This window comes from Galleria mellonella, unplaced genomic scaffold (assembly GCF_026898425.1).
Source record: "Galleria mellonella isolate WM207_F2 unplaced genomic scaffold, CSIRO_AGI_GalMel_v1 utg23, whole genome shotgun sequence".
Lineage (NCBI taxonomy): Eukaryota > Metazoa > Arthropoda > Insecta > Lepidoptera > Pyralidae > Galleria > Galleria mellonella.
This window is the reverse complement of record NW_026442045.1, coordinates 288,282-312,278: the sequence shown is the minus strand read 5'-3', so window position 1 is coordinate 312,278 and position 23,997 is coordinate 288,282. Positions and strand designations below refer to the sequence as shown.

The window sequence follows — 23,997 nt, the reverse complement described above, 5'->3', positions numbered from 1 at the left end:
GTGAAGAGACTTGCTGACCCTCTTCGCGCTTCACTCTTTACTCTAGTGAGTGGCAAGTGCTCCACCGGTAAAAAATGAAAAAGTATTGGCCTGAAGATAAAAAGTATGTAATTAAACTTAACATAATTGCTAGATAGTCAGTTTATTCCAGTTTATCCAAGAATCACCTAAAAGCTACTCAATGAATATTGTTAAAACTTGTCAGATATGTTCACCTATTTATACTTCACATGTAGACTATGTGAAAATTATACTCAAAACGTAAAAGTCAAAGTTTAACATATGAATTTATATTAATATTTAGTTATGCCAAAAAAAATATTTGAATAAAATTTTTCATAGGACAATGTATTGAATAAACTATTTGCCTTGATATTAAAATTATATTTATCGATACAAAACGTACATATTCTTTTGAAACGAATCTTTTGTAACTTTGTATCAAATTGGTTTCGGTTTTACAAAGCCTAATTAACTCATATTTGATTTATAAAACCAATATTCGATACAAAAATATATGATATTGTAGTATTCAATAAACAAAATGCGAGCCGAAACATATGAGTTTTATAGTTAGGGCTGAGTTGATAAGATTTATTTGATACCTAATTAAAAGCGACAGCCTTATCTTTTATGACAAAACAAAATGATAATTAGTTGTTAAAATGTTATAAATGAATACAGTATTCTCGTGTGCTATATAATTTATTCGGCATTTATTATTTTATTTATTCATTAAAAAATATCTACTAACAATATGATTTACTTAATAGTAATACTGATATTACTTGTTGTGTTGTACTTATACAATGTAAGAAATTTTGATTATTGGGAAAAAAGAGGTGTAGTATACGTGAAACCAATCATTTTGTTTGGAACTGCCATTAAAATCTATTTATCATTAGATAGTGCTACAAATTGTGTGGACAGAGGATATAATGAGTACCCCAAAGAAAAAGTTATTGGAACTTTTCGTTCAACAACTCCATCACTGCTAATCAGAGATCCAGCTTTAGTGAAGCAAATTATCATTTCTGACTTCGTTTATTTCCATGAACGTGGAATTGTACCAGGTAAATCACTAGAACCCATGTTTAGGAATTTATTCTTTGGAGAAGGTGATTTGTGGCGGTTACTGAGACAACGACTAACACCAGCCTTCACTAGCAGTAAATTAAAAGCAATGTTCCCCTTGATAGTAGAACGAGCTGAGCATTTGCGAGGACGAGCCTTAAAAGCTGCAGTCAATGGTCGTGCAATTGATGCTCGTGATTTGATGGCTCGATATACTACTGACTTTATTGGTGCCTGTGGTTTTGGTTTAGATTCAGATTCACTGAATGACGAAAATTCTGCATTCAGAAAGTTAGGTGTTAATATATTTACATTCAGTATTCGAGATGGTATTGTTGTGCTATTGAAAGATATTTTCCCGACTCTTGCTCGTAATTTAAGAATAATGGGAAAGGTTGAAGGAGAATTAACCACAGTTGTAAAGGAAATTCTAAGAAAAAGAAATTATAAGCCTTCAGAAAGACATGATTTTATTGATTTATTGTTAGAATGCAAAAATAAAGGTACAATTATAGGTGAATCAATTGAATATTTTAATAAAGATGGGACTCCAAAACAGGCGCAATTAGAATTTGATGATGTAATCATAGCCGCCCAAGTATTTGTTTTCTTCGCAGCGGGCTTTGAAACATCTTCTTCTGCAACGAGTTTTACATTACACCAACTTGCTTACAATCCAGAGGTACAAAAAAAAGTACACAAAGAGATTGACACTGTACTTGCTAAATACGATAACAAACTTAGTTACGATGCTATTAAAGAAATGACATATTTAGAATGGACCTTTAAAGAAGCAATGAGAATATTTCCTTCATTGGGATATTTATCAAGGACATGTAGAAAAAAATATACTTTCCCAGGTATAAATTTAACTATTGATGAAGGAGTCAACATCGCAATTCCAGTTCAAGCTTTTCATAATGATCCTCAATATTGGGACAATCCAAAAGAATTTAGACCTGAACGCTTTCATCCTGATGTATTTACAGAAGTACAGAAAAGTGTTTATCTTCCTTTTGGCGACGGGCCTCGCAATTGTATAGGTATGACTAATATTTTTTTAGTAAATGAACTTTAATATATTAAATAAATAATTAAATAATATATTTTTTTAAGTATTGTATTTAATATTGTTGCCCCTAAACAAGTGATTTCAAAAAGAGTTTTTTGTGCTGATGAATAAAAGTGGTAACTTTGCATATAGGTATAATTAGATAGATAGATAGATAGATACTCTTTATTGTTTCCTCCAAAAGATTACAATAGTAAACTTATTATAAATATAAATAATTACAAGAAATAATCACAATGAGAAAACAATGGGCGACCTTATCGCTAAGAGCGATCTCTTCCAGGCAACCTTTGGATGGAGAGGAGTAATTATAAACAGTTTGGTGGGAGGCACGATGAAAAATTTTGTTAGTTCTAAATATGTTTAATAATTGTTTATGTCTACCATTATATATTGTATTTACCACTTCTGTTGCGTTATGGACATCACAGAATTCAAAGGACATTCAATATTCTTTATTATTACCTCTAATCTTTACCAAAAAAGAAATTTTAACGATCTAATGATTGATAAATCTCATTGTTGTGGTATTAGTAAAGAAGTTATATAAGATGAAAATGATTAACTTCATTATTCCAAATTCGATTAATACAAAGAATAAGGCAATTGAGTTAGTTGAAAATCATCCGACACGCATTATTATCCGTACTTTAAATATCTCTTGTAAGCTATGTTAAACACACAGTGGCATTTGATACTCGAAAATTTATACAAATTGTTGAATTTTGAAGACACCTAAAGTCTTACCAAGTATACATTAGTATGGACATTTCTGTTATTGTCTTATCTTAGTCAATATTGTCATCGCCATAACAACACATTATCGTTCCACTGCTGAGTTTGATCTCTTCTTGCAAGAAAATAATATTAGACTACTGTTACTGCACTTTACTTATTTATATGTCTTTTCTTATTTTCAGGTGCTCGTCTCGGACTGATGCAATCTTTAGCTGGTTTGGCTGCAATATTATCTCGGTTTTCAGTTGCGCCCGCGCCAGAAACTAAACGTTACCCTATCGTGGACCCTTCATCGCATGTAGTACAGAGTATTAAAGGAGGTCTACCACTATTGTTTAATGAAAGAAAAGATGTGAAAGTATATTAATAAACTATTATTATATAATATATATTGTAATCAATTAATATTAATACTAGTGGGCAATCCTTGTCGTTTTAATTCTTTTATGTCTTACACTGGTTTCGACATGAATACAGAAGATTCTTTGCTTGTGATATTTTTTTTACATAAAAATTCTTTTATTAAACTTTTATACATTTTTTATTTTTGTTTTATCCTTTCTATTTTTTATTTTATTTTCAACAACAATTCTATTTAGGTACCTCGTTAAGAAACTGGCATCACGATACCTTCCTTAGTCAATACAGATGACAATCACGCAAAATCAGTAAAAAAAAAGTACACTAAGTGAATCGCTAGAGGCCATAAGTCAAATAAAGTAATATCTTAAACAAAAAACAAAAAAATACCTGATGGTAAATTTGATAGGCAAGGCAAAGGTTCCCACACAGATTTTTTTTGTACAACTTAGAATGGCAAACAAGCTGACAGCCCACCTGATGGAAAATGGTAACCGTCGCCTATAGACATGAGCAGTACCATGGACATAACAGAGTATACTGTTTCACCCATGATACCCCCCATGCGTTGCCATTCCTGAGGACTCAGGTGTTATTCCTCTGTACCCAGTAAATTCGCGCCATATCCCACCCTTTAAACCGTAACACAGCCATGCAAATACAACTGCTTCACGGTTGAAATACGAAAGGGACAGAGGTACCCAAGCAATCGACTTTTGTACAGAGTCTTCCTCTGTATTTTAATTTAAATCGGTAAAAAATAAAATACTAATATACTTAGCACTATAATCACTAATGAGGTAGTATATATATGTCTAAGGTTGCCAGTGTGGTAAACATTGGCCATACGCAAACTTTTTATACTACTATGGTAGTAAACAAGCATACGATTCGTCTGATAATAAACGGGGTTACCATAGCCTATGGACAACCTTTAACACCAGGGATGTTACGCGTGCGTTGCTTACCCTTAAGAAACTTTAATAGGTCCCATGTTTTAGTCTCTAGGCAAGAAGATCATTCCATAATCTGATTATTTGCGGAAGAAAGCTCGTCTGATGGCGCACTGTGCGTAAACATTCTGATTTTAGTGTGTAAAGATAGATTACCTGTCTATGGCTAACGGTTCGATAGTGAAAATTGTAGGTATTATGTTAAAAAGCCCTTCAGAACACAATTGGTTATACAATAGATAGACGATACAAATATAAATCAGGACCTAAATTTAAGGGGCTCGATACCACCTGTTAGCCTAGCATGCCTCTGAACTAAATTAAGAGGGCTAAGTTGGTATCCAGAAGCTCCCATCCATAAGTGAGATCAGTATTTCATATGGAGTCAAACTTGTGACTTATATAATAGCAGTCTTTGATCCGAGGTGTAAGACTGCTTCACTTTGTTTAATATTCCGAACTTCTTAGATGCAAGCTTAATCTTGTCCTCAAAATGATCTCAGAACTCAACTATACTGAAATTGTTGACATAAAAAAACCATATGTTTTAAGATAAAATTTCGAAATCACAGCAAATGGGGTTAACTTATCGGGGAACACGCAATCTTGTCTCTTGAAAAAAATTGAATTAAAATAAATTTAATATACCCCTATCGGGACTTTGAGAAAAGTATTCTCGATTTTAGATACAAACAGTTCGCGGTTAGCTTCCACAACTGGACGAGAGATATTGGCACAGCCCTCATAGTACGCGAGCCCAGTACTGTCATCCGCATAATAATGAATGTCGACTGTAGTCAACAAATCATCAAGTACTCGTATATCATAAGTATATATAGACAGATAAACATATCCGTTATGATTATTATTAAAGATACTTTCAAATGCATATTATCAAGTATTAACTTTATTACTTACTTACTAAACTATTGACCAGAAACTATCGTTTGCATCTATAAAAATATTCGTTATCTTTAAAAAGGTTATCGTTTTCTTCTTCTATGTTCAATTTGAAGGGTGGAATAACAACCTGGCCTTCAAGAATGACAACGCATGATCCTTTTCGTAAGTATACCAGTATTGTAGACGGAATTGCTATTTCATTATCACTTAAAATGAATGAATTCTCATCTATCACCATCGATATAATAACACATGTGGTAACTTTTATGTTTATTCTGTGATGATCAATGTACTGTTAATATACGCGACGGTTACCATTTTTCGTCATAATATATGCCTTGTTTATTATTTATATAGAAGTTTAGGTAGTAATATAACATAAAAGCTGGTATATTTTTTATACCATAATAATAATAAGTACCAGAATATCGGTCTAATCGGCTAATTCTCATAACACAAGTTTTACTAAGACTTTGCGTTATAAGGAACCAGGCAACAAGCATCTGAGGCACAACTCTGAACAATTAGATCCGCGTCATTAAAAAAAAAATATTTCAAACATCATTTCGACCATGAATCGAACTCGGAACCTTATTTACGCAAAGCAACGTGCCCACCGCTGCGCAATGGAAATCTTCAATTTACGAAGCTGTCGTTATCACAATTAATTAAACAAGCTTGACCCCTCAGTTTACAATGTTGCGCAGATTGTAGATATCTATTTTCTAGATGGCGTAAATATTAAGTAATCACATTATGTTTATTTGCGAATAAAATTAATTCTAAACATCAAGCAGATAAAACTGTGAGCACTTATAATACTAAATACAACAAAATTTAAAATAATATTAACTAAAAATATAAATATTAACACATAAAAACTTTTCAGTTAAGTAAAAAGTTGTCTATACTATTATTACATAAAAGAGCAGAAAATGCATTTTTTTAAGACTTTTTTTAAGATATATGATACAGAGTTTACGGTATAGAAAAGAATATTTTACCTGAGCATTCTGTAAAACTTAATTTTTTTACTCACATACTCGTAAGTTTGTATTAAGCAATAATTTAAAAATGTGTCTCATAAAAACAAAAAGCGGATTTCAATTGTGATAAAACCAGTTATTTTGATCTAAAAATTAAACTACTGAATTAATTTTTATAAAATTTCTATGGGACTTCTCTGTAAGTATATCCTTTCAGATCATAAAAAAGAGATTTAGAACTGACGACGTTATGAGGTAACAAACATAAAAAAATACAACTGATTTTAGAACCTCTTTCTTTTCGAAGTCAGTCGAAAAGTTACATTATTTTGCCCGAAACATACTCAAAAATATATAACCACATAATGACAGTATTTTAGAGGAGCAGTACATTAGGTAAGAGGTGACAAAACAGAAAAGTAACAGAAAATTAGAAATCTTAAAAGACAAGAAAAAAACCAAGTTAACCAATTTTATAAGGGAAACGCTCTTTGGATATTTTTTCCAGTGTTACTATTGAAGTAACCTTTTTATAATTTATATGATTTTATAATTTATTATGAAAAGGTTACTTTATAAAACATCCTGTGTTTCTGGATCTTCATACACTCGTAAATATTTAATTTTCGACCATGCAATTCAAACAACTTTTACTCTAGCACACATTATCACGATTTGTGACTGTGACAACAATCCGATCGTGGAAATCACTTCCTCGCGAGCTACGTGATAACACAAGTGTTAGCAAATTTAAAAGCCGAGTAAATGATTATTCTATCGCAATACTAACGCATTATTTATCTATAATATATAATGCGGAAGAGATTGTTTGTTTGATTGAACGTGCTAATCTCCAATCGGATTTGAAAATTTTTTTTTTCTATTTGATAATTTATATCTTCAGGAAGGTTCATCACGAATCCACGGAATACATATACAAGTATACTATTTGTATCATATTTTATTTATTTGCGTGTATATACATATAAAATCGTTTAATTTTAATATATGCCCGTTCTAGTGAGCCTACTATATTATGAATAATTTTATTTTTATTATTGAAGATTCTTGGAAAAGAAACATCTCCTTTAAAAATTAGCATGCCCTTGTGCACTTATGATAACATATTGTTTTATTTTTCTACATGCAATGAAAAATAATAAGCTTATTTACACAAAGCCATTTCTATTTTGTTATCGAATGTATCTGTGTCTATATAAGAACTGACTCATATGTCTTTTTGTTTAAATGTCAAAAATAAAACATATACAATAATTTTGTCCAACGTCTACAGCAATTCGCGGAATTATTATCAGATATTTTTTCTACAGTAACAAAACTAAATGTGTAACCGGATACGGAATTATTAATTAAAGACATAAATTAAAACTAACATTTTACTTTCTTGAATTATTTAAAGATATCTTTATTAGAAAGGAATTACACGAGATTAACACGTTATTAAATATCATAATTTGACTAGAATCTTCTCATAATGATTATCAATATTGGGATAAACCATAAGAATTCTGACTTGAACGATTTTATACTGACGAAATTAATGAAACTCAGAAAAACAATACCTAATCAAGTAAATAAGGTTAAATTTCTATTTTTGAAAGTATTTAAATCAATTTTCAAATACTAGATTTTAATTATTATATTATAATAAATTATTATATTAAATTATATATGAATATACAGTCACACCGCCAACTAGCTTATAGCAAACTCCACCTAGGTGGAGGCCATAGATTATATCTAGTCCAGTCATAATTTCTGTTACAAATGAAAATGAATTTTTTTCATGAATTAATGTAATATTACTAAAATTTATACCTACATATTTATTTTGGTCTCAGCAAAAAATTTAAATAAATCTATTCTAAATGTCCACGTTTAGTTTTTATACAGGCCTTTAATCTGTCTGGCCACGAATTTATGAATTTACGCATTGTTTCCAAGGGAAATTTAGCCACTGCTTGCTCCAAAGGTCTGTTAAGAGACTCAATGTCACCGTGTCGTTTAGAGCAGGCCATGTTCTCTAAAACGGACCATAATTTAAAGTCTAAAGGATTGAAATCTGGGCTAGATGAGGGCCAGTCTTCAGCTCCTATAATGTCCGGAACGTTGGTTTCAATCCAGACTTGGGTAGTTAGTTCCTTGTGACAAAGTGCAGGGTCCTGCTGGAAAGACCACGGTATATTTTTAAAAAGTGTATTGCTGAGAGGTTTCACAACACGATCCAAGACTGTATTTTGATACGCTTTGGCTGAAGTTTTCACTCCTCTTTCACAAAAATGTAGTTTTGTTACTCCTTGATAAGACACGCCCCACCAAACTATCATTGACGCAGGATGATGACCACGTTGTACCTTTCCGACTACTTCAGTAGCTTCTTTAGAACTGTGAGTGTACACTTTACCATTTTGCTTATTGCAGTGTTCTTCAATCGTAAAAAATTTTCATCGGTAAAGAGGATATTTCTATGCCTTTCAGCTGTGTATGGCGGCAGAAGGCGTTTTGATCGATCCACTCTGTTTAATTGTAAAGATTGATTTAGGGCATATCCTGTATATCGATGATAAGTATCGAATTTCAGATCTTGTTTTATAATACGCGACAGAGTTCTAACGGGATCTTCATTTCTCGCGATAAGATTTATTGCTTCTAAAGGGGTTTTGACGAATTCTGGCTTTAAAGGCTGTTAATGATTTAAAAAGTATTAACAGCTTTTGTAGTTCTAACAGCACGTGGCCGTCTTGATTTTTTCTGATCTTCGGCAGAGAAAATGTTGTTGTATCTGTTGATAGTACGATATAAAATCATACGGCTGATACCAAGCTTTTGAAGTGTCTGGAATATGACCGACGACTCCCACTTTGTGCAAAGCAATCACTGCAATCCAATTTTCTTTAACACCCCATTCCATATTGTAATTTGATAATGAACACAAAAAATATGTGAGATGCCGCGAATTTGAAAGGAGTTTTTAAAATAATAAAGGTTCTAAATTCAAAATAATTAATAAGTCAAAACTAAGAAAAGTTTTTTTTATTAATAGCTATCTTAAGCCTACCTGATACATTACACTATCAACAGCTCTATTTGGACAAAATATCATCATATCAATATGATTAGTTATTATATTACTAACGACGACGGCCTCACACGATTTCAGATTACTTATGAGTTTATCTGTTTATAAAGATAAAAAGGGTGTATTGTATACAAATATTTACAAAATATAAGTAACAACTAAAAATTAAATGTATAAAATTTCATCGTTTGAATAGATAATGTTAAAAAGATATTATATCTAAGAATCAATGTATCGCTAATTACTAATAAATACGAATTTAAGTCTTTATCCTACAGTGTTTTGATTTTTGGAACTTGCATCAGTAACTATACTTGCCCTACCTTTAACGCTACCTCGCATGTGCATATCTGGACAACTACCATTCTTGTTAAATGTGATAAAGTTGTAAAAATATGTTATAAAACCGATTAATTTTATACTTTCGTGTGTTTTATATAATTTTGGGATATAATAATTTTATATAAAAATATTTATTTAGTTCAGTACCAAATTAATATAGTATGAGGAACATGTTTTAAGAAGATCATTAAATATGAATGTAAAAGACTAAGGGTAAAAAAGACCTAAAAAGACATGAATAAACTCTGGCATAACTAATATGGTTACAAAGTTGTGAAAACCACATCCATTTTAATGTAGTTATTTTTTAATAAGTGCAGAGAAAACAGACAAAAATTAAAAAAATTACAAACGTCGCCTATTTATAATTTAGTTATAATTTTATTATTATATATTATAGACAATGCGGTCATAAATTACTATATATATTGTATTATTACTACCTAGATCTGTCATAATAAATTAATAATAATTAGACAATAAATACAATGTAACCGTATCTTTTCTGTCTACCTATTAACGAGTATAGTAGAGTAATAGTTTGAATTTTTTAATTTATGAAGAATATATTTAGAAACAGATGATGAATAGATGGCGCTGTATAATATGTATATATAGAATAACAGAATTTGAGTCAATTGTATTCGATGATTCTCTGAAATAATTTTATGGTGATCGCTCATTAGAAACTATACAGGGTTGCTAGTTTAGCAAAACTATTATGACATGGATTATTGAGAATTGAATGTTAAAGTAATTCTAATGCAATTCTACTAAAAATTTAGTTTTGTGATGATACTTATAATAATAATTCCGCTGTAATTATAATTTTAGAGACAGAAATAGTAAATTAAAATAAAATAAACAATCGTCTGCATTATTGTATTTATAAACAATTTGTATAAGTAGCAGTCTTATTAGTGAAAGCGATCTTTCTAAGGTGACTATTGAGAAGCAGAGTTGATAATATTAATGGTAAGAAACAATTTATTAGTTCTATGCGTCATCACATACAACACATATAATAAATACATTGCTAATTTTATTTTTTATTTTCGAACTTTGAAGTATTTTGGATGTGAAGAATGAAGATGTGTCATAGTTTCCCGAACTTATGATAATAAATACACGAGGCGCATGATACTTAATTATTAATATATAAAAATGTTAGTCTATCTATATATTTGAAATTAATAAATATATAAACATCGTTTGGCACATATATTATAAAATTGTAATATATATTATATTTTACGCATTTCTTCATGGAGAATATTTCCTCGTTGTTATCTATATTTTTGTAACTCGCCACTAGATGGCGCTGTAGTACCTCAACTTTTTTTTCTACGCTATAAAAAAAATAATTTATAACAAATAAAATATTTACTAATAAAAAGCTAAATAAGTATACAGATAAGAGAAACTGTCTGTACTAGACCAAAGTCAATACCGGAGTTAGTCGTAAAAATATTAGACATAATAATAAACGTATATTTGTGATTTTGTGGTTGTCATAAAAGGCGACTAAAGGAATTTAATGCTTAAGGGATGGGACTAACTAATATAAACTCCCCCAAAGGGGAGGGGGAAGAAATTGTTAGTAATGAGATAAGTGGACTCACTAGCAATATACACTATCAGGTCAATCTCCACATGGTACCATCTGGAAACAATCGTACTGAATTATAGGTGTCGCAGCACGATGGGCTAACAGACCTGCGTTTTCATTGTTATCTATCATCATTTACTGATAGTCCATTAGGGGTTACCATTCCATTATTAAAAATAAAACCCAAGGGGGAGGCCTATTTTCAGCAGTGAACAGTTAACGCCTGATATGGTGATGATATTTGTAATTAGACATTTGGCTATTCACTAATTGTATATTCATATAAATATTGTTAAAAAAACATAAACCATATACTAACAATTGAAAAATGTCGTAATGAGCGAAATTTCATAATGCATCTAGATGATGCACATAATTGTTTCAGAAGTATGATTTTATATGTTAATTATATATTTAGGTATGTTTTTTTATATATATTATTAGTATTTATTAACAATTTTTTCGCGTGCACAGATTTATTATATACATATATATTGCTTGAGGCGTTAAAGTGCTAGGAAGTATTAAAAAAACAAACTCCCTTTTATATTTACAGTAACTCTAAGGATAATGACTTTGTTTACTTATTTACTCGTGTAATTTTAAAACAAAGTAACCCATGAAGATTTTTTATAGATAGATTTTACCCGCATTCGATTTAGATGTTCACTAAGAATGAATTTCCTAAAATCCGCATAAGTATGGGAAATAATGAATTTATTCAGACGAAACCGTAGGAAACAGCTTGTTAACAAATATAATTAAACATTATAACTATTAGCTGATACAAAATTGGTACTAAATTTAAATTATGTAATCTTATCTCTCGCTGAAATACGATAAGAAACATTGTAACTACTATTTATTAGAAACATACCAAAAGGCAACACAGTAGTAACGTTTACTTTGTTTCAATTATATATCTCGCAATAAGTTCATAACAATATGATTTATATAGCTTTAGTAGTAGTATTGCTTGTTGCATTATATCTATACAATGTAAGAAATTTTGATTATTGGGAAAAAAGGGGCGTGGTTTATGAAAAACCTATAATATTTTTCGGGTCTGTTATAAGGAACTATTTATTACTGGAAAGTATGACCACGACCATAAACAAATTTTATAAAAAATATCCCAACGAAAAACTCATTGGAGCATTTCGATCAACAACTCCAATTCTGGTTCTCAAAGATCCGGCTATGGTAAAGCAAGTTATCATCTCTGACTTCGTTTACTTCCACGAACGTGGAATTGTACCAGGTAAATCATTGGAACCTTTGTTCAAGAATTTGTTTTTCGGAGAAGGTGATCTGTGGCGGTTGCTAAGACAACGACTTACACCAGCATTTACTAGTGGTAAATTACGAGCAATGTTCCCCTTGATAGTAGAACGAGCTGAAAATTTGAGAGCACGAGCTCTTAAAGCCGCAGTCAATGGACGTACAATGGATGCCCGTGATTTGATGGCTCGCTATACTACTGACTTTATTGGCGCCTGTGGTTTTGGTCTCGACGCAGACTCCCTGAATGATGAAGATGCTGCATTCAGACAGCTAGGAATTAAAATATTTACATTCGATTTTCATGATGCTATTGTTGTGTTATTGAAAGATATGTTTCCAATTATGGCAAGAAATTTAAAAATAATGGGAAAAGTCGAAAAAGAGCTAATTCTTCTTGTAAGAGAAATTCTAAGAAAAAGAAATAATAAACCTTCTGGAAGACATGATTTTATTGACTTATTGTTAGAATGCCAAAATCAAGGTACTGTGGTAGGTCAATCTATTGAAAAATTCAATGAAGATGGATCTCCGAAACAGGCTAGATTAGAATTCGACGAATTAATTATAGCCGCCCAAGTATTTGTATTTTTCGCAGCGGGCTTTGAAACATCTTCTTCTGCGACGAGTTTCACATTACACCAACTTGCTTACCATCCAGAAGTACAAGAAAAGGTACATAAAGAGATTGATACCGTTCTTGCTAAATACGACAACAAGCTTAGTTATGATGCTATTAAAGAAATGACATATTTAGAGTGGACTTTTAAAGAAGCAATGAGAATTTTTCCTTCACTAGGATTTTTGGCTAGAACATGCAGACGAAAATACACCTTCCCAGGTACTGATTTATCTATAGATGAAGGTGTAAATATCTTTATCCCAATAGAAGCTTTTCATAATGATCCTCAATATTGGAGTAAACCTCAAGAATTCCGGCCCGAACGATTTCATCCCGATGAATTCAACGAAATTCAAAGAAGTATTTATCTTCCATTTGGTGACGGACCTCGCAATTGTATAGGTAAGATCCATATTTTAATTGTCTTCAAAAAAAAATCTGAACTTTTTTTTAACTTTTACTACTTTTGTTCAAATACTTTCGTTTAATAGTTTATTCAAATAATTGGCATCCCGCCAAGTGCTTAATAAAATTTCGCATAGTTATGATCACTTAGGTGACATTAAGTATTTTTAAGGTATTTATTTGGTGACGACTACCATAAATAGATAATATTAATAGAAATTACACAATAAAACAATGGAACGCCTTCGATTTAAGATTTTTCGGTTATATTGATAAATTGATATTTTATGTTACAATTTGTAATGTAAATCCAGAACGATTATAAAGAGTTATCCATAGACAGATAACACAGTGACCAAATAATTTAAAATAATTTAAATGGACTAAAAAATCCGGAGTTTTCATTTTGACCGCAGTCTTTTTTTCCTTTTTATATCAGTTATGAAATATATTTATCAACAATTACTCTGAATAATTGTGGTGTTTTTTAAACTTCCGTTTTACGCCCCGTTAATTTTGTCAAAATTATATCATAAATTTTATATAAAAAAATAGTAGTGTTAATTTTATTTAAATTATGATTTTCACGTGCACAGTTTTACATTTTTACGTATAAAAGCAATCAATTTCTAAATTTTAATAGTTATGAAAAAAACGTGTTCACGCTAATACAAAATTAAAATGACTAAAAAACACTCATTCTGAAGTTTCGAAAAATAATATAATAGGTATAATAGATATTAACAGCACCATGCACATTATTGTATATACTGTGACACCTAATGGTACCACACAATCGTTACCATTTCCGAGAATAATTTTTATTTTCTCTTTCCTTTTCTTTCTGTTCCCTGCCGGCTTAACTACCCGTATCAATTTACTCCATGCAATAACTTTAATGACACCTATTGCTATTTCAGCCATATTTTCGTTTAAATTTAACATAAATTTTACGATCACAGTTATTGTCATAATGATGTTCAAATGATTCAATTTCATTCTAAAGAGATATCAGAATGTACTTTTCAGAACACATGTTTTAATATATAATTTTAATCTTTTCATGAATTTTTATTTCATTTGCAGGTGGTCGCCTTGGTTTGATGCAATCTTTAGCTGGTTTGGCTGCGATTCTATCTCAGTTTAGAGTGGAACCTGCGCCGGAGACTAAGCGCTATCCAACCGTAGACCCTACTTCTCACGTGGTACAGAGTATATCAGGAGGATTACCGTTATTATTCAATCAGAGAGTTGGTGTAAGAGCATGTTGATAAACCGATTGACTATATCCACGCAGCGTGGTTTTAGGTTCTAATGTATAAAGAAATATACGATATACGAGAAGTTTTATCTACGATTAATTAAGACTTGTATTTAATAATAATAAAAGTGATAAATAAAATATTTTTATCTGTTTTATTAATTTTTTTTTCATTACAGTATACTCTCTTTCTCTCTCTTAATAATCAAATTCTAATTAAATGATGTCTGTGTGCATGGGAAATATTAAAAATGGGTTATATAGTTATAATCATTATAATCCACCCATTGTTTACTACTGAACATAGATCTCATTAACAGGAATATGAAAAATACAGTCATTTGAATATCATCAATGATTGACTATTAAAATAATTGATTAGGAAGAAACACTGTTTGAGGTAATGATTAAAAAACACTAAAAGGTACCTAACGTAAAGATATAAAAAGAATTTCTATATCAGATAGTGTATACCAAATTTCATAAAGATTAGTGAAGTCATTATAAACAAACTTATTTTCACATTTATAATATTAGGATAAAATATTCTTTTATACTTTTAAAGAAGTATTTATTCACTTAAACATTTTTTCTAAAGAAACATGATTTAAAAACAACTAATAATTATTTATGTCCAATTCAATTGTTAACAAAGTACGTAAACTTTAAGAATGGACGCGGTATATTTTGTTAATATTAACATACGCATACGTGAGGGCGAAGTTTTAATAAAAATTCTTTAAAGGCAGGCATTCCTTACAAGATTTTGACTATAACTATTTTTAGGTTATTTCATTATATTATAATATATACAGATGAGTATATATATTCTACATCAGTATAAGTAGTTATAAATCACATAATAGTTTCTTCGTTATTTTTATTACTTATTTTACAAAAAAAAAAATTTATAAACAAAACAAAGTCAAATAGATAAGGTAACCTTGGGGTCAAAAAAAAATTGATAAAGACTATTCCAAATGTCCAAAATCTCGGATGTATTCGAACATAGTTCATTCTGTTTTTTTTTTGCAACTTGAACTAGCAAATATGCTGGCAATAGATGGCCCATCTATTGAAATATTATGCCTAAAGAAAAGAAGAGCAACTTTGTCTTCACATAGATAATATACTGTGACGCCCACGATACCTCGTATGTCTTACAATTCTTGAGAAGTTATTACATCTTTTTTACCTGTAATTTCACTGTATCGCCCTTCAAAGGGAATCGTAGATATATTTATAAGCCCAACTTTATGGTCATGTCTCCATCTAATTACACTGATTAGTACTAAAATAAGAGCAAGACAATGGTACATGTGGACTTAATACATGCGTGTAGATGGATACGTTGAATCTAAATATTTAATCATATTTTTTTATTTGTTTAATTCTTTATTGTACACACCAGTTATTTATAAAAATATATCAGGGGTAATCAAATATACAAAGGCGAGCTGAACTCTTATATATACAGTAATACTTGTATAGTTATGGACCATGTGCAAATATAAATGTTGGTAATTTATTTGCATCGAACAAAATTAATATAATACAAAAACAACTACCCGGTCACGTAGGTAAAAGGAGAAAGAATGTTTTCCTATATTCTATTAAAGTTAAAAATACCCATTGAGTTGTGAAAGAATCACGTCAAATGTCTTAAACGGTTCTTTCCGAACGGATGGGCGGTTTGATTGCGCGGACTCGTTGAATGCTACGCCCGGGGCCTTCACGGGCTATCTATTGTTGGAATTCCTTTTGAGAGTTCGGAAGAAACTTTATCCGTTGTCTATCGTCTAAAATTTTTCCGCACGTGACATATTCACTTTAAATGAAACGGGTTTGACATTTGTATTGTATGTCAATATATCTTAGTTACAATATCTACATGCTGGCCCAATAACGATTATGTTAAAAGACTGTTTGTTATTCAAAAAATATAACATATTCTAAAATAGATGTCGAAATGGGTAATGACCTTTTTCCGCCATTATTGTCCAGAGGAAATATATAGATATCGGATCAATATTCATATAACCCTTGCCTATTTATCACAGCCGCCAAATAACCAATACGTTTTTAGTAGTTAACTTACTACCTACCTAACTTGTTTGGGGAAGATGGGATTGTTAGTAATGGGGATTAACAACACCATCGCTTGCGATATACCCTCTCAGGTCGACCGCAATGCGGTTCCCCTTGGAAACGTATCTTGGTTATTTATTATTGAATTCTATTCGGGATTGCCTGATTAGAAAATGATCATTATATTAATTTTATATTTCTTTTCTTTTATATTAATACCCACCCACTATGAACTTTTTATTATAACAGATTGTGAATTGTTAATCTCGGTCGTCCCACTATACAGGTTCGCCTAGTCTGGGGCCCATTGTAACTTGTGTTGGTAACTTTGTATTTTTGTCAAACAATATATTTCTATTTCTTGACAATAAGCTAGTTTGACCTAACTTTATCCTTACTGATCATTGCTGATACCAGCGTATACCAATAGGCTGGCAAAGTTGCCTGATACCACTTTTGTACGGAACCCTAATTTGTAAGAGTCATTATTATGAGCATGTATAGGCCGTTAATTATTATAAAAAATTGGAAGTTACTGTTATCATGAGTTTATAACGTCATATTGTCACCTCTTGACCTCAATTAATTTAAAGATATTAATTATTTCGTGTATATGATTCTGTTATCTCTTTTCTACACTTAGTAATACAAATTACATTATGGATAAAAATAAAGATATATATGCCTTTCCTACTTTTTGCAGCGAACCATATTAATGTATTTATTCACTTACATACAAACTCTATAGATACTTTCTCCTTTCGGGTTCTCTATGGGGTGACTGGAAGAAATTCCTTTAAAGAATAAGTCTGCCTGCGTAGATTTTTGTTATAACGTAATATTTATATTATTGGTGAATGTACAAAAATATATAAATAAATAAATTTAACTATACACTTAACATTTTTCAAAATTAATTATTATGATTATTTCATGTTTCTTTATAACATTAATTCTGGAAGTTTAAGAATTATAGACGAAATTCGTATTTATAATTTACTATATAATATAGGTATGTACCACGTAATATATTATTTGTTTGTATTGTATTCAAATATATAATGAAAATGTGATGTAAAAATAAATACAAGTTTACAAAACGCTAGTTCAATGAAAAAATAAAATGGAAAACGGTTTAATTACATAAATTTAAATAAATAAGCAATAAGGAAGGTAGCACTTTTTGTACGTATTTTGGAAATAAAATGTTCGGGACTCTTAGAAATTACGGGGGCTGAATTTACGAGCTCTTCCATTAATTTATTACTCAAACAAATGAACTGAATTCAGAAAAGTCGCTTGTTTGTTTTCATAGCGATTGTTTCTTTGAGTGATTTTATAATATAAAAACTGTACTTTTTCAGATAATTTTATTTAATTATTCTTGTTTTTGGTACTTTTTTGTTTAATGTTTTATTTATAATTGATAACATCATTATCATCACTATCAATTAGGTGGACTGTTAACTGTTGATTGTCATTTTAAGCTGCATAAAAGTATCATATTATCGATTAATATAATCGATATCCAACGATTATTTGGCAACACTACAGCCAATATAGTTCATCTTCTACTTCGTATAAGACGCTCACGTTTTCGCCTCCCGTGAGAATTCTGGTCTAGTGCCTGTATAGAAATATAATCCGCAATCCGCATGTCTTTGATCAATTTATTGGCATATACAAAACGTATGTTGGAGTTTACTGGCAGCATTCTGACAGATTTCTGAGGACTTTCATTAGAAAGTAAGAATTCGTCACGTTAAAAGTAGGTAGCTATAAAAAATAAAACTAAAAAAAGGAGATATAATTAATACTATATTCATTCATATCATTCATATCAGCCGTTAACTGTCCATTGTTGTATATAAGTCTCCCCCATAAAGGAAGGTATTGTCAGTAGTTGTCACGTTTGGCAAACGGGTTGGCTACCGAAGTTAGAATTTGGTGATGTTAATGAGATGAGAGACACTGTTGCTTATCTTTCGATCATTAAGTTCCCTTAATCGCCTCTTACGACAGCCACGGGAAAGAAGGAGTGGCACATTCTATGCCAAGACCACACGATAAATGTCTTACTTTCTTAATTTTATTTTATACAACTTAGAATGGCAAACAAGGTGATGGCCCACCTGATGGAAAGTGGTAACTGTCGCCTATAGACATGAATAGTACCAGAGTATACTGTTTCGCCCATGATACTCCCATGCGTTGCCATTCCTGAGGACTTATTCCTCTGAGGTGTTATTCCTCTGTACCCTGTAAATTCACACTATACTGTCATACTATAGTAATTGCTTCACGGTAGAAATACGAATGGGACAGAGGTACCCAAGCAATTGACTTTTGTACAAAGTCTCCCGTCTGGTAATAATTATTATATGTTATTATATATATAATATATAATATTATGTATAAAAAATAAAAATAAATATATAAAAGTAACATCCAGTACTAAACAGTAGAAATATTTAATGTATAGAATGAATTCCGAATTAAAAATCTGTTTCCGATAAGATAGATATTTTAAAAGACTGTTTAAACACTTTGTATAAGAAAATTCATAAACGCCTGTTGGAATTTTATATGCAACAAAAGTGGCTTTCTAATGACAATTTGAACTTTATAATAAGCGAAGAACTTCTATTTTATTTATGATTAACAAAAATTTAGAATCAAAATTTTCAAAACCGACGTCAATTGTGACGTCGATTTTTTTTTTGGAACACAATCTTAATTATTAGAAATAAGAAAGTACATTTCAATGTGTAAACTCGACCTTTTTAAGATTTTATTAGGGCTGTGGGTAGATAATAACCATAATAATATACGATAATATCGCGTTTGTTAACAACAAAACATTTTAATCACTAATAATTAACAGAAAACAAAACGGGCCCGACAATAGGAATGACAAACAGGCCTTAAAAAGTTAACCCTTCTCATGTGCGCCCCTGTCATGCACATAATACTCGTACTTGTGGTGTGAAACGCTAAAACGAGTTAATTATGAAAAGCTAAATAAACACTGGAGGCAAGTCCAATATAATTGAAACAGTCACGTGACGTATTAATGCCTACAAAAATAAAGATTTAATTGTTTGCGTGTTAGCTTGTAATGGATAAACACAAAAACTACTTAGCAAATTTTTCAAAGTATTCATCGATTGGTATAAGCTACTTGTATATATATATTATTATATTACTAATAGTATAGGCTATTGCCGTCTAGTCCCGGCATAGAAAGGGCCTCCCTTACTTTCCCGTGGGTGACGTAAGAGGCAACTAAAGAAACTTAATGGTCGAAGGATGGGCAGCAGTGTTCCTCTTAAATCATCACCAAAACCTACATAAATGCAGTTGCCAACCCGCTTAATAAACGTGACAACTACTGCCAAAGCCCCCAAAGGCTAAGCCCAAAGCTCAAAGCTTAGAGGGAAACCTATGTTCATCTGTGGACAATTAAAGGTTGATGTAATAATAATATAAGATATTATTTTTGAAAGTTTTTTGTTTTCTATTCTTGATTCTATTTTCTTGTTCTTCGTGCAAAGCCGGGCTGGAACGCTTGTAAAATAAAAATAAATTGTAATTTTACGGGTGTTGCCTCTTCACTGACACATTAAAATCTATCGCCAATGGGACATTTGTTTAAAAGTCGCGGGTACTCTTATCCCATACGTTTGTACCGTTTAGCAGATGTGCTCGCATGGCTGTGTTTCCATTTGGAACATTCGATGTGGCAGCGAAATTGTTGGGTAGGTACTTATGTACATTCTGGCACAAAACTGTTTGTACTTATGTATTTTTTTTTTTGCACTATGAAAAACGTACATATTTTGTTTAAAATAAAATCTATGAGATCACATTTTTTTTCAGAAAATAACTAGTTGGTTTCCCATAAAATATTAAGTTAACAAATTAATGTAAAGAATATGCAATAAATCGATTTTGAAATGGAACACGAAAACCATTCCGCGGTTTCCAGAAATATTTAGAATGTTATTATGATTTGTCGTAGTTTTATATGGTTTATAAAGTGTTTACCTGCATCTTTGTACACGTGACTAGGATAAGTTGGGATCGAGATAGAAAAACCTATGTGCCTTTTTCCATTCCTAACGTTCGTGTGTAACTTTAAAGCCAAGAGTTAACAAACAAAAAAAAAATGCTTTTATATTTATAATGTTAAAAAATAAATATTTGTAAAAAGATAGATTCAAGCGCCTCTATTAAAGCGCTTGGCGTTTGGTAACAAATTCATTTTCAGTTTTATGGAGCCAAATCTACGTTTGTGCGTACAGTGTAATAGGAAAGTATGTATATAGTTTGTTTATTAAGAGGTTCAAATAATTGCAAATTTAGCACTGCACGTTCTAATGAACGTATACACATTCTATATTAATTTCCTTTATTTGTATTTAGTATATATAAGAGCATTTTTATCTATTAATATAGTCAATTGAAATCCAGTTGGAAGTCAATTGTTAATCAGTTGAAATATACGTCATTAGCAACCTCGTCGTATAAATTCATCGCACAACAATTTTATTATATTATTAAGGGTTTGTATAGACAGTCCTTAAATACGCCAAGTCATGGATGATATAATGTTAAATTATGCAAATCCAGACGGGACCAATGACTGTTGGGAGTGACAATTCTATTGCCCGTAATTAGAGGTGACCAGGTGGTGACGTGGTAATTTGACTGTAAAATATTATTATTATCTCACCCTTATCACTTACCCTTATCAATGTCGCAGCGTCTCTGAACTCACACCCTTTTGTAATTGTTATTCATAGGATAGGTACACTAAACGCTATACTGATAATTTAGGCCTAGTTAAGAAATAGGTTGCCTATAGTTTTAGGTACTTGTATCACAGGTCTTTTCAAAATCTACTGCAGGCACCAGTCTCTCATAAAATTGGTCTCACATATTTAATTGTACCTCAAGATATAACTTTTTACTACCTTTTGTAAACAGAAAATAAACCATTCATTCATTCATTAATATTAACCGTAAAAATATATACATATGACTATAATCCATGATGGTATAGTCGACATATCTTGATTGTTCATCATTTCAATTTCATCACGGTTGAAGTAGCTTTTTTCCGAAGCAATATCACTTGTACCAAAAAAAAAACCAGCTGGCAGACTTTTGACGCAATTGAATTGGGATCGAATCGAAATCACATCGAAGAAACGTCGAATAAACGTCACTATCTGGTCTATTTAACGTCTCTTCGATGTGATTTCGATGATCGGAATTCGATTGGGTCAAATCAGCGTGCTGGTAATGGTATACTTACCTATGTAAATATTGACATCAAGAATAACATCATTGTATGTAAATGATGCTTACCTGGAAAGAAGAAGAAAAACAGCGTTATTAATCAACATAATAATGATATACTCGTAATTCCACCACCTGTCATTATAATTTTTTTTCTTATTTTTGTCTTTCTATGATGTATGAAATAATTGTACATATGATTGATACATATATTTATATATATATGAAAAATATTTATAATAACATGAACGTTTTTTATTAGGTACACTTCTTGAATTCTGAATAGCTACAGTCTTTTTACTTTCCCCTCTACCCAAAGGTTGTCTGAAAGAGATTGCTTTAGCGATAAGAGCGCCTTTTGTACTACATAATGGCTCAATCAATCATTATGAAATTTAATATAGCACATATTATTTGCTATTGCGAAGGGCATAGGTTACTTGTTAACCGACTTGAAAAAGAAGAAGGTTCTCATTTCGGTTGTATTTTTTATGTTTGTTACCCCCTCCCTCCATCAGTTTTTTTTTATGGGTGAAGATGAAACGATGTAACCCTGCCTGCACTATCGGTATACGCTGTAAGGTACCAGTGACGGGTGACAGGTGACAGGTCTGATTATAAACAATCCCTTTCCCCCCTCCGTCCACCAGTTATAAACCAATTTAAAAATCCTTGTTTTATCTGAACGAAAAGAATATTAATAAAAAGAAATGTTAATAAATTTGGCTCACAGAAATTTTATCAAATTTGGGTCAATAGTTTATATATTAAAATTACTTTGATAATTGCTTTACCACAATTGAAGTCGATTATTTTTTAGGAACACAATCTTATTCTCTCCGTCAATCAGCATTATTTCGGTCATATGTACTGAATCGCGGGTAAAAACTAATCATGTACCTACTTCGATATTAATTTTATCACGCTATCGTTGTTGTTAAATTAAATTAAAATATATGTAAGTAATGAAATTTATCAATAATAGTCATTGTAGTGAATTTGTATTTTGTACTGATTAAAGCTGCTATTTCATTTTTATTTATTATCAAGTAGATTACCTTAGAGTTTCAGAATTTCTCCCACTGAGTATTCAGTGTAATACCTATACCTTATTAGGTATGTTTAGTTTAAAAATTGTAATAATAGTAAAGATAATCCATCAAATCAGTCAATAACTGTCCAGTGGTGAACATAGATCTCCCCCGTAAAGAAATCTTTGCCAGTAATTGCCACTGTTTGGCAGGCGTGGTTGGCAACCGCAGCTAGGCTTTGGTGATGTTCAAAAAGGGACACTACTACTTATCTCTCAACCAATAAGTTCTCTTAGTTGTCTCTTACGACATCTATGGGAAAGAAAGGCATTCTACACCGGGACCACACGGTGATAATAGAAATAATTAACAAGATAATTAGCTGTTTTTAAATAATGAGAGGCCATTTGTTATTATAACAATTCACCATTACAATCAATTGTGTTTTAATATGCGAAATAATTTCCCAAAAGTACCATCTAACTCAATAAGTATCGTGTTCGCCACCATATGATGACTTAGTCACAGAAACCTAATAATACTTATACAAACGTAGACGTGCTCCAGAATGCTGAAAATTGAAGCATAAATCGACTGAACTTACGTATAATTTGGAAAGTGACAATACTCGATTTCGCAGATTCGTGATTATATCTAAGGAGAGTACAATTTATGAAACATAAAAGTATTACGTGATATATTTATTATCTTTTCATATTATTATTATACCCTGGCTTCACAAGGGTGGACGCTACTATATTATGCGTGTATTATACATATAAGCCTTCATCTTGAATTACTCTATCTACTAAAAAAAACCACATCATAATCCGTTGCGTAGTTTTAAAGATCTAAGCATATATAGCGA

At 31.0% G+C, this 23,997-nt stretch overlaps 3 protein-coding genes across 4 annotated transcripts in view; 2 read left to right on the top strand and 1 right to left on the bottom strand.

The window, feature by feature from the left end:
- LOC113514151 (dopamine D2-like receptor) overlaps positions 1–23,997 on the bottom strand; it is a 309,488-nt gene that overhangs the window by 53,442 nt on the left and 232,049 nt on the right. The window lies entirely within an intron of this gene.
- On the top strand, positions 656–3,415 carry LOC113514150 (cytochrome P450 6B7-like). The gene is made up of 2 exons (XM_026898145.3): positions 656–2,117; positions 3,067–3,415. Exons 1-2 carry the CDS (start codon positions 758–760, stop codon positions 3,249–3,251), a joined length of 1,545 nt encoding a protein of 514 aa, XP_026753946.2. The 5' UTR covers positions 656–757; the 3' UTR covers positions 3,252–3,415.
- LOC113514149 (cytochrome P450 6B6-like) lies at positions 12,008–14,868 on the top strand. Its single transcript, XM_026898144.3, has 2 exons — positions 12,008–13,442; positions 14,532–14,868. Exons 1-2 carry the CDS (start codon positions 12,083–12,085, stop codon positions 14,714–14,716), a joined length of 1,545 nt encoding a protein of 514 aa, XP_026753945.1. The 5' UTR covers positions 12,008–12,082; the 3' UTR covers positions 14,717–14,868.

What these genes read in the sequence shown, in the direction of transcription:
- LOC113514150 (XM_026898145.3), top strand. Translation starts at nt 758, where the DNA reads ATGATTTACTTAATAGTAATACTGATATTACTTGTTGTGTTGTACTTA. An exon ending in CGGGCCTCGCAATTGTATAG is followed by an intron (nt 2,118 to 3,066) that starts GTATGACTAATA and finishes TCTTATTTTCAG; the next exon opens with GTGCTCGTCTCGGACTGATG.
- LOC113514149 (XM_026898144.3), top strand. Translation starts at nt 12,083, where the DNA reads ATGATTTATATAGCTTTAGTAGTAGTATTGCTTGTTGCATTATATCTA. An exon ending in CGGACCTCGCAATTGTATAG is followed by an intron (nt 13,443 to 14,531) that starts GTAAGATCCATA and finishes TTTCATTTGCAG; the next exon opens with GTGGTCGCCTTGGTTTGATG.